The sequence below is a fragment of the Myotis brandtii genome, unplaced genomic scaffold (assembly GCF_000412655.1).
Source record: "Myotis brandtii unplaced genomic scaffold, ASM41265v1 scaffold208, whole genome shotgun sequence".
NCBI lineage: Eukaryota > Metazoa > Chordata > Mammalia > Chiroptera > Vespertilionidae > Myotis > Myotis brandtii.
The window spans coordinates 6,200,644-6,216,639 of NW_005357764.1; the positions used below are offsets into that span (position 1 = coordinate 6,200,644).

The 15,996-nt window shown below is 38.7% G+C and overlaps 1 protein-coding gene across 14 annotated transcripts in view; it reads right to left on the reverse strand.

Moving 5' to 3' along the window:
- SKP1 (S-phase kinase-associated protein 1) overlaps nucleotides 1–15,996 on the reverse strand; it is a 55,245-nt gene that overhangs the window by 21,979 nt on the left and 17,270 nt on the right. For 11 of the 14 annotated variants that reach the window (XM_014539133.1, XM_014539134.1, XM_014539138.1 and 8 more), the window contains exons 3-6: nucleotides 14,706–14,779; nucleotides 12,184–12,327; nucleotides 9,938–10,078; nucleotides 8,383–8,809 (exon numbers count right to left, since the gene is read on the reverse strand). In XM_014539133.1, coding sequence (XP_014394619.1) covers nucleotides 8,774–8,809; nucleotides 9,938–10,078; nucleotides 12,184–12,327; nucleotides 14,706–14,779 — 395 coding nt within the window. In that variant the 3' untranslated portion in view covers nucleotides 8,383–8,773. Of the gene's footprint in view, nucleotides 1–77; nucleotides 1,839–7,737; nucleotides 7,753–8,382; nucleotides 8,810–9,937; nucleotides 10,079–12,183; nucleotides 12,328–14,705; nucleotides 14,780–15,996 lie in introns of those variants that run through there. The other 3 variants (XM_005865565.2, XM_014539128.1, XM_014539127.1) reach the window with 3 other exon arrangements.

Here is a 15,996-nt window from a genome sequence, read left to right on the forward strand (position 1 = left end):
AGAAAACCTTTAGGGATAGACACTGGGTTTTCACCACAGCCTAATTTAACCCATTTATGAGCCAAGCTTCAACCCTGAGCCTTTAAAAAAATCTTTTTAATTTAACTTGTTTTTTTGCCTCTTCACCGTACATAGCCTGAATCCAAAGAAAAAGGGCTGTCCCTGTACCCACATACACCCTTCAACAAATGCCTTTAATACCTACTTTAGCCACTGGCTTCTCAGATTCCAAAGATCATGTATTCTAGTGTAGTGTTGCAGGAAGTTTTGAGAAAAAAAGGACCATTGTAGTATTCAAAATATTTTTGTATTGTTAATGCATCATCATAGAAAAACTTTAAATGTGAGAATAAAGATACTTTTTCCTGTTGTTTTTCCCCCCCGCCCCAAAGCTTGACCCTGAGGAATAAGCTGTTTCAGAAACAGGATGATAATTCTTTTCTTCACAGCCATGAAACTTGGGGTTTATTCTCTACTATGGTACACATGTTAAAGACTCAACCTACAGAAGCCGGGGATTACTCTCATCTCCCCTTAAGGGGCTTGGGCCTGCCCAGCTCATGCTGCGGATAAGCTCCCATTCCAAGCCTTGCTCTGAACCCACCAACCCTCTGACCTAAAAATTGATGCAGGCACAGGCCAGCCTGCCTCCCACCCCCATAAGACTATGTTGGAAACTGCTATCCATAAACCCTAAGACAATCCAACTAGAAATAGATGTACAGACCACTAGACTCCATTTTCTCTGAGAGTTGAGATTAGACTAACCACTCCATAAGTACATATCCTATTACAAGGAAAATAAGTCTTTTTATGTACTGGTATAAACTCCAAAAAAAATTAATAGAACGCTTTCCTCCCAAAAACTGTATTAAGGTGCTTGAGGTATCTCCATATTTTTATATAAAACCTCTGAAATTTGATAATTCTACAACCTTTTTACACAGCAGCTTCCATTAAAGTACAATGTTAACTTTAAGACCCATCACGAATGTAAAAGGTATCATAAAGCCACCTCAATAGGTCAGTCAACCACTGGGCCACCATCATGCATTGTAATTTTCACTGAGTTATATTTTTTGGATTTTGTGTGTCAGAGTAGTATCTATTTAAAGTAGGCCACTGGAAATTGTAATCTTGGAGTTGCTTTTTTCTGGAAGGGTGCTAGAGGAGACCAGCCATTCTCTTGACATCTGTCCCATTTAAAGAATTCCGCTCTGGCTACTGGCCTAGATGTTTCAAAAAACTACATTCTAACCAAGGCTTATGCAAGACTGGGTTACTGCATCTGATTAGATGTCTTATTTAGAGTACACTGGGTACATGAACAATGCACTCTTTGTGTATGTGAGGGTAGAGAGGGGGGCTTTGGCAACATTGTTAAAATCAAGCCAGCCTTTTTAAAAAACTGACATCAAAGAGGAAATTCAAACCCTCCTGGATCACACACATTCCTATGAGGTCTCCCGGTGACTTGAGAGTGTCCAATTCAACTTCAAATACCATACCAGTTCCACCTTACTGCCAGCCAAGAACCAGCCTCGTTTTCTGAGACCTGAGACAAAATAACTTAACACGTCCTGTACATGTTCCCATACAACTGGCATATTTGCTTGAAATACAGATCTGGAGCCCTCTCCCGTTGCAGCTGCTCCCACTGTGCTCAGGATATTGTGATGGCTTAGCATGGCAAAACTAGCAGGGATTTCCCAATTTGAAGGTGTTTCTCCCTTTTATAGGAAGCCCCAGGGCTAGGATCTTCTGAGCTGTTAACTATCTTGAATGGCCCAGAAGCATAGCTATTCACTGTACAATAATCCTGGAGAAGAAGGCCACACCTGGAGGGAAGACAAATAGTTCTTTACGTTGTTCCAAAAAAGGAATTGATTACTGTGTGCATCACTAGGAAAACAGCACAGAAGGAATTTGTCAGGCCTATATATCAAAGTAGAAGATTTGAGACCAAAAAATAATTCTTATAAAAACACTGAATTGGCTTTTGAGGTTGGAAAGGCTGTTTTAGCATGAGTTTTTCTCAGGTCTTTTCAGAACTTTAATATTTCACCATGGGTCCTTGAGACCAAACTGGCTATGCAAGCAGATCCTGGTTCTTGAGTTGAGTCAACTCACCCGATCCCAATTATTCCAATCACTTTCTGAGATCTCAAATCACTACAGGACTCTTTAACTCAGGCTTCTGGGCTCTCCAATGTCTGGAGCAGCTAATAGATTTTTAACTGGTCTTCTATTTAAAGTAGGCCACTGGAAAGTATAATCCCAGACTTGCCCACAATGGACATGGTTGTCTGAGAGGAGCCCTAATTTCATGTATCCAAAACAACAGAGTGTTTTAAAAAAGAACAGATGGGGATATTTCCCATAATCGGTTCTGTAGAATAAAAGCCTAGCTCAGGTTAGGAGAAATTTTGAAGTAGTTAGAGATAGTATGGGATTGGGCATAGAGTTAACTGGAAAGGGCAAATTCTATCCTAGGGTTAGGAATTACCCTATCCCTGGCTATACTCATGAGTTAGATCACTAGCAATAAAAGTAAGGGATATTTCAATAGCCATGAATTATATGGGAGATAGTTAATTAGAAATTCAGGCTAACACTTATTTCAAGTTCACGAGAGGCTCTGGACCATCAACCAGGGTTTACATTTTCATTCAAGGGTTCTCTCATTCCTTAATCGGAAGTCTTCAGACATGCTGTACAGTCAATGTTAAGGGTGGGGGAAAGAAATATGGAGATGGAGGAGTTACGGTCTACTCACCACCACCCCCAATGCCACTCTGGAAACCCCTTGAATATAAATTTCTGAGAGTGTAGTGCTCTGTATTCCTACCCCTCCTGTAAACCTGCTGATACAGAAATACCTGTAAACCATTTGAAGCAAAAAAAAAAAAGTTGAGGTTGTGAAATGGCATGGTCAGCACAGAAAGGGCACATGAATTTGCACCATACAGGTGGGAAGTATTGAAAGTGAAAAAACTTTAGGCTGATCCTCAGAGTGAAAGAAGAGGCTGGTATATAGCAGGTTAGGTGCTCATTAAATACTTCCTGAAAATATCAAGTTCAGTGGTACCAGAAGGTCATGAGAACAAGAGAAGTGGAAGCATATATTGTGAGCAACTAACTATACTTCATCCACAAAATGCGTCTCACACAGAACAGCTTTATCCAAAAGTGCAAAATTCTGCAAGCTAGCAGTTAGTCATGAATTAAACTATCACTCACACGAAGTCCCACATTGGAAATCTGTCAAATATAGAACACTTTTATACCACCAACAATGCTCAATGCTCATAACTACTGACAACTCAACAGGAAGGACCAAGTGTCCAAATCCTGCTTAGGTGTCCAAATGACTCAATCTTGGACCAAGGATGTTCTAAACCACCACTTACATCATTCTTTGTCTTGATATATACATTGAGTTCTTACTCATTCTTCCTTCTTTTTAAAGATAGTGATTTTAAAATATATATATTTTTTTATTTCAGAGAGGAAGGGAGAAGAGAAAGAGAGAAACATCAATGATGAATCACTGATCAGCTACCTCCTGCACACCCCACACTGGGGATCGAGCCCACAATCTGGGCATGTGCCCTACCGGGAAATCAAATGTGACCTCCTGGTTCATAAGTCGATGCTCAACCACCGAGCCATGCCGGCTGGGCTAAAATATAGTGATTTTTGAAAACAGTAAAATAAGGAGTCTAGTTGTAAAAACCCTAAATATTCAGAACACTTTAGTCCAGCAATTAAAAAAGAAGTTTTAGTTCTAACATTCAAAAATAGCAATGTCTAACATGAGTCTGATAAACACTCTTCCTAGTGTCACAAAAATCCTGTCACCGATCTGGCTTTAATGTTTCTTTCCAGCCAATAATCACCAGCAGACCTACTAACACCCAACCTCTACTGCCAGTTCCAGACTGAGCACTGCTTTCCCTCCCTCACCTTGGCATCCCTCCACCCCAGCCAAAACCAGCTTCACTTTTGAAACTAAATAAATTTTCCTCATGAAACATCTCCTAGACCCTTCCAGTCCCCTAGCCCCCACTTTTACTAATTAATCTTCTTCTGTCCAGGAACGTTTTTATTAAAGTTACCCATTCTCTCCCAGCAGTATTTATGCTTTACCACCTTACCTATATTCCAAAAGCTCCCAAGAAGGCAACCATGTCTCACCCTTCCTACAAAGGATAAGCCAGGAGCTACACTTTAGGTATTCAACCATTTCATATGCTTTGCTTTTACTTGCATTATTCTCCCTTATTCTCCCCCTTCCTAGCTGGAAAATAGTTTTCACACAAATCTAAATAATCGAAGATTATCAACTTTCTAAAGCTCAAGCAACTTAGTAGGGAAAACATTTGAGTCCTCCCCACTTGAATGTATACTGAGCTTCAGAAAAATAAAAATAAGAAAGACCTTCAAATGAAAGTGGTGGCAAACAAAAGTTAAGTGCCGAAAGATGAGTGAGATTCTGATGTTCATGGATTCGGTAAAGGGTGCTCAGAGCATGAAGTCTGTTGTTCTCTCAGTTCTCTTTCCTGGTGAAAGCCCCTGTTCAAACTGCCCTATTAAGAGCCTAGACAACCTACCAATAATTTTTTTAATTTACCCTTGGACCAGAAAACAAATTATAGGATTGGCCAATTTTTAAGTAAATTAAGAGATCGTGAGTTTTGGAATATCTGCCCACCCTAAGTCACATGCCTATAGTGACTCACTGTTACCTTCTCCAGCTAGTTCCAAGCTAAGCTCAGCACAGTCCTAGCAGTCCACCAAATTATAATATAGGTCTTGCTTAGTTCCAGCAGCTGGTGTGTTCAAACAGTTGTAGAATAAACAAATCACAACTATAATGTCACTCAAGCATCTATAACTTAAAGGGATGTCTTTGTGAATCTTTGGAAAAATATAAAAATTGTAAAGCAATACCTACCTTTGTGTGTTGCTAAAGATAGATTTATGAAGGCAAGCTAAATAAACTATGGGCATAATTCAGGATATTTCAAGTTCGGTTTCAGAGCACCACAATAAGTGAGTATTGCAATAAAGCAAACCGTAATCCTTTTGTTAGTAGAGTCTCTTGTCTTCAATTTGTAAAACACCTGTTAAGTGCCATGAAGTGAAGTGCAAGAAAACAAGATCTGCCTGTATAACCACTTCAAAAGAAGTAACTTGCTTTTACAATTTAAAATTAGAATCTATTGGAGGAGCTACATCCTTAGTCCATGACAATGTTAGGGAGAAATAATAAGGGCTTTGGTTTCATTTTCTATCAAAAGTGACATAGTCAATGAAAAACTGAAAAGTCAAATGACTCTCACAGAGGTCTTAATTACCAATAGCACCACACTGCAGGTTAACTACTGTTTCCAACTTATCCAGGCCATGCAGGCACTAAAAGGCAGAGGGAGGACTCCAGCCTTACAGTATGACTTCATGCCACAGTATTAGTTTAGAAAAGCTGGGAAGTGAGGACAGGCAGGAGTGGGTATATCTTTGAAGACAGGTTTGGCTACTATGGGAAAGGGCCACTCCTGCACAAGACGAGAGCAGAAAACTTTTTTTTTTTTTAATATATGTTTATTGATTTCAGAGAGAAAGAGAGAGGGAGAGGGAGATAGAAACATCAATGATGAGAGAGAATCATTGATCAGCTGCCTCCTGCACGCCCCCTACTGGGGTTCGAGCCCACAACCTGGACATGTGCCCTTGACCTGAATCGAAGCCAGGCCCCTTCAGTCCGCAAGCCAACGCTCTATCCACTGAGCCAAACTGGCTAGGGCGAGAGCGGAAAACTCTTGGTAGACATAGTAAAAATAGCATATAGCAAGAAAAAGGGGAAAGGGTAGGAAGAGTGCTGCAGCTAGCTTAAAGGGCCTCTTAATACCAAGCCTATGATTCATTTGGGTACACGGTATCTACAAATGGCCTACTCTTGGATGAGCTGTCAGATCTATATTAAACACTAGAGACCTGGTGCACGAATTTGTGCACGGGTGGGGTCCCTCAGCCTAGCCAGCGATCGGGGCCAGCTGAGGCCAGCTGGCCTGGGAGAGGGACCACAGGAAGTTGGCTGTGCACGTCACAGCGACCAGTCGTTCAGTCATTTGGTCGCTTAGGCTTTTATATTTATAGATGAGTTCAAGATTATCAGGACATTTTTATTTGTTTAAAGACTAGAGACATGGTCTACAGAAAGGGAACAAAAATTTGAACTACCCTACTGTCTGTCCACTCAATCTTAGCTATTCAGAAAGGTCCCAGTATACTTTACATATGGGTAGTAAAATTATTTAGTCCTGTAATTCTAACAATTTGGGGGAATTATACAGATCAAGAGCTAATAGTAATAGGCTTTTGTTTCCTAGAAGCTAATACTTCGTTTCCAAATTAAACACAGCATATGCTAATAATTTTTGACTTTCAGTAAAGGTTTATGTTTGTCATAATATTGCTAGGGATATACTTGGGGTGGTTAAGGTTTTTGTAAGAATTGGCCATTATTGCAGGAATTAGCACATGAGATACTCCAGCCAGGATGGAACTCTGCCATATTCTCCACTAAAACCAAGGTAAGTGGAAAACAAGCTTACTCTCTGAGAGTAAAGGGAATCAGGGATCCAGAGGTAGTCAAGGGGTTGACAAAGTAAACATTTTAGGCTTCTGGTCAAGTACAGTCTGTGTGTGTGTGTGTGTTTTAAATTGATTTTGGAGAGAGAGAGAAACATTGATTAGTTAGTACCTTCAGTACGTGCCCTGACCGGGGATCAAACCTGGCACCTTTTGGTGTACAGGACAACACTCCAACCGAACCACACTGGCCAGGGCTCTGTGTGTATATTTAATGATCCTTTAAAAATGTAAAACTCAGCATTGACTAGGTGGTTCTGTTGGAACATCATCCTGGACACCAAAAGGTTGCAGGCTCAATTCCTGGTCAAAAACACATACCTAGGGGGCAGGTTTAGTTCTTGGTCGAGGTGCATATAGGAGGCAACCAATCAATGTTTCTCTCTCACATCAATGTGTCTGTTTCCCCTCCACCTTCCTCTCTCTCTAACATCAATGAAAAAAAACATATCCTTGGGTGAGAATAAAAAAAATAATAATTTTTTTTTTAAAAGAAAAAAGAGTAAAAATAATTTTTAACTCACAGACTGCAAAAACGCTGTGAGCTGGATTTCACCCACACAGAGGCTGTGGTATACTATCTCCAGTACAGTCAACAAATGGGGATTCATGTGATACAGCATATGGGACTTTATGTAATAAGGCAGATTTGGAGCAAATAAGAGGTGAAGTTGAGTTAAGCTGCTGTCAATAATCTGGCCAGAACAGCTCATGAAGAGAATACAATAAGGCTACATGTGAATACGGATGATGCTAAATGGGAAAGGAAAAAAGGAAACACAGAAGAAAAAACACATTTGTGAATCATCTCATGCCACCAAAAAAACTTCATTCTACTGTAGGGGAGAGGCTGGAAACAATGACAGTGCCGTTTTGTGTGCCTGAGTACACCATTTAAGAATTAAAACACTGGCCCAGCCAGTGTGGTTCAGTGGTTGAACGTCCACCTCTGAACCAGGAGGTCAAGGTTCAATTCCTGGTCAGAAACATGCCCAGGTTGTGGACTCGATCCCCAGTGGGGGGCGTGCAGGAGGCAGCCGATCAATGATTCTCTATCATCATTGGTGTTTCTATCTCTCACTCCCTCTCCCTTCCCCTCTGAAATCAGTAAACCAACCTTTCAATGACATTAGAGGAGACAAAAGTCTATCAGCAGCTTCAGCAACCTAGTACTGCCTACGAGTCTTTTTTAGCTACAGAACCATTCATAAATTTAACTCATTTAATACTAAGTGAAGAGACACATTTAAGTACACAAAAGCAAACCGTTTACTACCTACTATGTAACTTACTTTTTATTGAAAGTATCTTGCATTCATGCTGGATGCTTTCTGGGTTTGCCACACATTTTAATATTAAAGGTTAAATTCTTTTGTTTTTTACATGCAAGTAGTGTAAATAGTTTTGCCCATATGGGATCACTGATTATAAAAAGATGACATACCACAAGGGCTGTCTTTTTTAACTGAAAAGCTAACAACTGCATAGTTATATTTCCCCCAAAACCACAAACTGAGTAGTAACTGAGTCTCTAACCAACATAAGATTAAAAATGCAAAAACAAGTCCTCAGATTCAATTAAGGAAGCCCTGCTACATACGGGCTAATCAATACCAGTGGTACTCCTTGACTCCAGGAAGCTGAAAGACATCCTAATAACCCCACTCAGAACATTTACCTCAAGTAGACTTTTCCAGCTTCCAACTCATGAATAAAGATAATACATTGTTAATTCTATTTCAGAAAACTTTTGCAAGTTGTTTTATTTACAATGCCAACTTTTGAAAAGTCACTAAACTAAAGTTAACTGGACAATAAACTAGGCAGAAATCGCTTTGCAAAAAGAGGGAAAGCCCAAAATGCCACTTTCTATAGAGAACCCACAATTCAGTTTTATTCAGAGCAAAGAAAAGATATTTTGATCATACTGGAAGAAACTCAGCCATAGGTTTGGAATCTGTACCCCAACTACACATGCAATGAAGACAATATTCTGCTAATACAATTGATTTGCTGCTGCATTTGTCTACTGTTTGCCTAATATTAACAATTATAAACAGAGCAGTGCAACTAGTATTTGGAACAATCCTTACAGTGTTACAGTGTCAGGCACAACTTTTCACTTCTCTTCACACCACTGGTTCTCTTTGCGTACCTAGAAAAAGAGATGGATATAAGAAAGTACCTTAAGTAGTCTTTCCTAAGACTAATACTTAGTAATTCATTAATAATCTCCGAGGTTGATCATAAAGAAACAGATGGAAAACTGGAAAAACACCAGGTTAATAGTAAACTTCCTAGTCACCCTTCTTTTCCTCCCCTAGGTTATTTTGCCCTGCTGAAATTATCAAAAAAGCAAAGGCATGCCCAGCCAGTGTGGTTCAACAGTTAAGCATTGACCCAGGAAACAAGAGTTCACTGGTTCAATTCCCTGTCAGGACACATGCCCAGGTGGCAGGCTCCATCCTCAGCAGGAGGCAGCCAATCAATGACTTTCTCTCATCATTGATGTTTTTATCTCTCTTGCCCTCTCCCTTCCCCTCTTGCTAAAAATCAATAAAAACACATTAAAAATCCGTAGCCTGTTTTGCTCAGTGGATAGAGCATCAGCCTGCGGACTAAAGGGTCCAGGGTTCGATTCCAGCTGGGGACACATGCCCGGGTTGCAGGCTCAATCCCCGGTAGGGGGCGTGTAGAAGGCAGCCAATCAATGATTCTCTCTCAACATTGATGTTTCTCTTTTTCTCTCTCCCTCTCCCTTCCTCTCTGAAATATATTTTTAAAAAAGCAAAGGCAGAGGGCAATTATAGCTTCAGTCACTAGAGCTAACAGAGCAAATTCAAATAGTTCATTCACATTATTCCAGTTTGTAGCTGTGTCAACAAAATCATTCTGATCTATTCACTAATTTCTTCCCTGTTCACTAAGTTGCTCTGAAGTATCCTAGCATCCAACCATCCTGCTTTTCTGAAGTCATTTATGTCTTATATGTAAGGTCCCAGATGCCAAAACTAGTAACTACTAAGGAATAAGTACCAAAGAGCACCTCTGGCTGAAAAGTATATTGTTCTTATGTTTATAAAAAAGCAGTATCATTCAAGTGTTTAGACTCATTTTAGGACACAGAAGGTACCTGTAATGTTTTAGGACATAGAAAGTATCTACCTCTTACACCCCAAATAGTCAACATTCTTTGATACAGGCACTTTCTTTTCCTGATATGTTATGGATTTTATTCTCTTTTAAAAAGCATGTGATCAAGAACAAACTATTGGCTACATACCTGGGCTTCCTCTTCTTCAGTAAAGTCATTTTTTATATTGAAGGTCTTGCGAATCTCTTCAGGGGTTTTCCCCTTGATCATATTGGCAACAGTCTTGCATGTAACATCAAGCAAACCTTTGATGTCTAAATAGTTTGCAGCCTGTGAAGTGATTGTTGTTTTCATTAAAGTATATTTGATGGTTTAAACTAAATACAAAGTTAGCAGTTGATAATTCATATCTAATTAAGCTTAAAATGCTACTTTTAAGAAATTAAATGGAGAAGAGTAAATCAGACAAGTTTTGTGAAAGATATTTGTTCATACCCTTCATTGTATACCTCTATAATAATGAGTCCTCCTGCTGCCTTAAGTAAACTATATACACTACACCTCAAATGTTAAAGAATTGCCATACTGGGGGGGGGGGGGGGGGGGGTGCGTGTGTGCACAAAGCAAGTGCACAAGCACCACAGGTCAAATCTTGACATTTAAAGAATTCAAACATAAGCAGTTACAGCATTACATTTTATTGATCTTCTGAAATAATTAGCTTTTGGTTTCTTTGATTTTCTCATTTTCTATTGATTTCTGCTCTTTAACATTCCCTTTGGGTTAATTTCATCTTTCACTAGTTTCTTTTGGTAAAAATTAAATCACTAATTTGAGATTTTTCTTCTTTTCCAATATCAGTGTTTAGTACTATCAATTCCCCTCTCATGACCCTCAGGAGGAGGAGGGTCATCCTTGTGGTGGGTGTTCCACTGAATGACCTACCACAAAAACAAAAGTTCATTCCTCTGTGGCATCTCACAGATTTTCATGTATTCTGCTTTATTTCCATCCAATTCAAAATACGTTATAATTTTTCTTTTGATTTCTTCTTTGACTCATGGAAAATTTGTTTTTCAGTTTTCAAATATCGGCAAATTTTCCAGATAGCTTTCTGTTACTGATTTCTAATTTAATTCCACTGTGATCAGAAAATACCTTGAATTCTTTCAAACTTGAGACTTATGTTATGGCCCAGAACATGTCTAACCTTGATAGCATTTATTTGAATATACACAGAATATGTATTCTGCTGTCACTGGATGTAATGTTCTGTAAATGTCAATTAGGACAAGTTGATCAACAGTGTTACATAAGTCTTCTATATCCTTACTGATTTCTCTACTTGTTTTATCAATTATTTATAGAGAGGCCAGGAAATCTCTAACTATGACTGTAGATTTGTCTGTCTATTAATCTTTGAGTTCTATTGGTTTTTGTTTAACTTTTTGGAAGTTTTGCATTTAGGCAGATAAATGTTTAGAACTGCTCTGTCCTCTTAATAACGAACTGATTCTGTTATCATTATGTAATGACCCTTTTTAATCCTGGTAATATTCTTTGCCCTGAAATCTACTTAATATAGTCACTCCAATTTTCTTTTGATTAATATTAGTATAATATATACCCCCCCTTAAATCTACTGTGTCTTTATATTTAAAGGGAGTTTTTTGTAGGCAGCATAGCTGAGTCTTGCTTTTTTTAATCCAATGTGATAATCTCTCTACCCTTTAATTGTGGTGTTTAGACTATTTACATTGAATGTGATTATTGATATGTGGATTTGAATTCAGAGTGTTAAAATTCAGTATCAGCCGTAACCGGTTTGGCTCAGTGGATAGAGCGTCGGCCTGCGGACTGAAAAGTCCCAGGTTCGATTCTGGTCAAGGGCATGTACCTTGGTTGCGGGCACATCCCCAGTGGGGGGTATGCAGGAGGCAGCTGATCGATGTTTCTCTCTCATCGATGTTTCTGACTCTCTATCCCTCTCCCTTCCTCTCTGTAAAAAATCAATGAAATATATTTTTTAAAAAAATTCAGTATCAATTAATTTAACAAATTAAACTCTTTAAGAAGTCTAAAGGCTCTGAACTAGAGTGTCCTACAGTGTTCCTTAAAAATATACCAGAATAGCAGCTCTCTATGGAGCACACCACACCTTCGCCCATCCCCTTCTTTCTCTAGTGCACTCTCTTTTTCCAGTGCACCCCTCTGCCTCTCCTCCCTCTTTCATCTCTCAAGGCACATACCTCTCTCCCTCTTTCTCCTAAGCTCCAAGGGTCATTCCATTGCCTCTGTAACTTTCTAAATAAATCTTCCTTTATTAAAAAACAAACAGGGGGGGCGGGGAGGTTGGGGGTTAATGGGAAATGAGGACACATTTGTAATACCTTAACCAATAAAGAAATTAAAAACAAACAAACAAACAAACTTACCAGAATTAGTTCAAATAGTGTTCCTTGGTCAACTTTGAGGAATTCTTGGTCCCAAACAGGAATATCATCTGTTCGCTTTTCTTTGTTCTCATCATCCTCAGGAGGAGGAGGGTCATCCTTGTGGTGGGTGCACCACTGAATAACCTACAACAGAACAATAGTTCATTCCTCTGTGGCATTTTATCACAAGGTATTCATTCCACTGCTGGGGCAAGGTTATTCCTATAATAAGCTAAGAACTAGCTAGAAGTTGACTTGAATAATAGTTAGTAGCCAAGCTCGAAAAGCAAATATGAAGCTTGAGGAATCTTCACATCTCTAGAGGGTGGAAGATCTTAGATATCAGCTAAACCTTGCAGACTATACTTGACCACATTAAAAAGCTCTTGTGCAAAAAGATAAAGTCACACAGGAAAAGGAATGGAAAATACATACAACTAGCAATGGATTACCCTATAGAATATAAAATCTTAAAAATCACTACAAAGAAATAAGCTAAAAACAAACAGGCAATTCATAAATCTGATTAGTAAAACAGGAGGAAATACTCAGCCTCACTAGATGCAAAATTAACACTCTGGTCAGATGCAACTAGTTTAGATTGCTAAAAAATATATATATTTTTTAAATAGCGATGTGAGAGAGACACATCAATTGGTTGCCTCCTGCATGCACCCCATCTAGGGCTGGGGATCAAGCCTGCAACCAAGGTGCCTGCTTTTGACCAGGAATCGAACCCAGGACCCTTCAGTCCGCAGGCCAACACTCTATCCACTAAGCCAAACTGGCTAGGGTGTATTAAGATTTTGATACAAATTATTAGCAATAATAGTGTAAGGGTAACAACCTCTTCTACAGGAGAGTATAAATTGGAATAACCCCTTTGAAAAGTAATCTAGCACTACCTAGTGAGACTTAATATGTACATACCTTATCACCAAGCAATTCTAAATACAGACACATACACAAGACTACTCAATGTAATAACAAAACAGGAAAAGCCCACATGTTCCCTTAGTAGGGGAATGAACACATTATAATTAAATTTTCAGGAAGCTGATCAGCTAGACTAGATGTATGATTGTAAAGGCCAAAACCAACACTGAAAGTATTAAGCTGTAGAATCTAAGTGGCGGGCAAATGGGTGTTTTCTGTATGATTAAAATTTTTCCACAGTATTTAATATTGGGGGGAAATGCTGAGAAAAAATGGCAGAGTCAAGAAATTTTACTGCCAGGATGCAAAAAAAGTAAAGAGCTATTTCAAGAAGGAAAAGCCAAGAATAAGGGGATTTAATGAAATAAACAATAGCTTTTTTTTTTTAAAATATATTTTATTGATTTTTTACAGAGAGGAAGGGAGAGAGATAGAGAGTTAGAAACATCAATGAGAGAGAAACATCGATCAGCCGCCTCCTGCACATCTCCTACTGGGGATGTGCCCGCAACCCAGGTACATGCCCTTGACCGGAATCGAACCTGGGACCTTTCAGTCTGCAGGCCGACGCTCCATCCACTGAGCCAAACCGGTTTCGGCAACAATAGCTTTTTAAGAAGTATTCCAGTCTTGTAAGAAAAGGAGCACATAGGCCCAGCTGGTTTGGCTCAGTGGATAGAGCATCAGCCTGCAGACTGAAGGGTCTCGGGTTCAATTCCTGGTCAGGGCACATGCCTGGGTTGTAGGCTCGATCCCCAGTGTGGGGTGTGCAGGAGGCAGCTGATCAGTGATTTTCTCTCATCACTAATGTTTCTATCTCTCTTTTCCTCTCCCTTCATCTCTGAAATCAATAAAAATATATTTTTTTTTAAAAAAGGAGCAATCAGTATTTGCTTATATAGGCATTAAAAAAAACTCTTGAAAGGATATAAAAGAAAGTAATGTTTACTATTATTTATGGAGGTTTCTGGTCAGATGAGAGACAGGAGATTTTTATCATATATTTTTAGGTTTTGGATCATGTGATTATTCAGTATACTTAAGGTTTAAATAATCTTTTTTTAAAATATATTTTTCTCTAGCCATTTTCCTCTAAGTCTAGCCAGTTTTTCCCCCAATGTGGAAACTAGTTGCTGTTGTTTTTTTTTAGATAAGAATTCAATTTAAATAGCTAGTTCTGTTAAGGAGCCATGTGACCTGAAACACTAAAACCCTATTCAATGTGGAGAGCCGTTTATGCTTAGACACAAGGTAAGGTGATCAACTGAGATAACAAAAGTACATCTCTTATTCTCAAGTTCCCTTTGAGGCACCCATTCAGTGGACAAACAACACAAGAATTTTCCTTTTTGCTAGTCACATATAGTTATATTTAAGTAATTTAAATGTGTTAATGAAAAGACTAGACAATTCAAACTCACAGGGCCAGGTTAAATAAACTACAACAAATACTTAGTCAATGATACTACAAAGAGTTCTAGATTTTTTTAAAAGGAAGCTATCTCTTTATCAATATAGAAAGATCACCAGGATACTATTAATGAAGAAAGAAAAATCACATACAAGTATACAGCTTGCTAATTTACCTTTTTTAATATTGCTGCATTAACATTTGGTAGAGGAACTGGGTCATCATCGCCTTCATCATCCATTCCCAAATCTAACAAAACCAGAAGAGATTTGCCATTATTTCCTACTCCATTATAACATTTATACGAAACTAGGCTATTTCTCAAAGAAGTGACTAGCATGACATGTCTGAAAGAGTATAAAAAGTACTTTACTAAGAATAGTTCTTTTAACAGCATTTAAAACTGGTGGTTCCTAATAAAAAGTCCATGAACCAAAAAAAAAAGTCCATGAACCACCCAAAACTATATAAAGTTGTGAGTGGACAAATATAGTAAAATTATATCAAAAGATTTCTTAAATAGGAAGAAAATTATGTAATAAATGTGACGGAGATGGCTGGGCAACCATTTAGAAAAAACACACAAACTAAACTCTTATCCTCATTCTTTATACTAAACCAGCTGTGGGCAAACTACGGCCCGCGGGCCGGATTCGGCCCGTTTGAAATGAATAAAACTAAAAAAAAAAAAGACCGTACCCTTTTATGTAATGATGTTTACTTTGAATTTATATTAGTTCACACAAACACTCCATCCATGCTTTTGTTCCGGCCCTCCGGTCCAGTTTAAGAACCCATTGTGGCCCTCGAGTCAAAAAGTTTGCCCACCCCTGTACTAAACTCTCTAACTGGACTGCATTTAAAAAATTAAAACAATGACAGGTATCACATGTAACAGAATCTCACACAACACACACAACATATCATGCAGTCACTGACAAAAACAAGGCAGGCAGCTCCATACCTACTGGTATAATTTCAAGATTAAAGTTTTAAAAAATAAAATACATGTTATCTGAATAAAAAAGGGAATATATATTTATATTTAAAATAAGGAACTGTTAAAAATATGCCCGTTGAGAGACTCAGTTTCAGGGTATAACCTTTAGTGTTGCTCATCGTGTACGTATTACCTATAATTTTGAATCTGTAAGTTTCTCTGATTAAAAGGCCTACCTTTCCGATTCTCAAAGTGGCTAGTAAACTCCAAAGACAAAACTGAACATAAAAATCCATGTTATTTAAAGACTAGTAGCCCGGTGCATGAAATTCGTGCACATTAAAAGGGAATTAATTGCCCTAACCGGTTTGGCTCAGTGGATAGAGCATCGGCCTGCGGACTCAAGGGTCCCGGGTTCGATTCCGGTCAAGGGCATGTACACCTTGGTTGTGGGCACATCCCCAGTAAGAGGTATGCAGGAGGCAGCTGATCGAAGTTTCTCTCTCATCAATGTTTCTAACTCTCT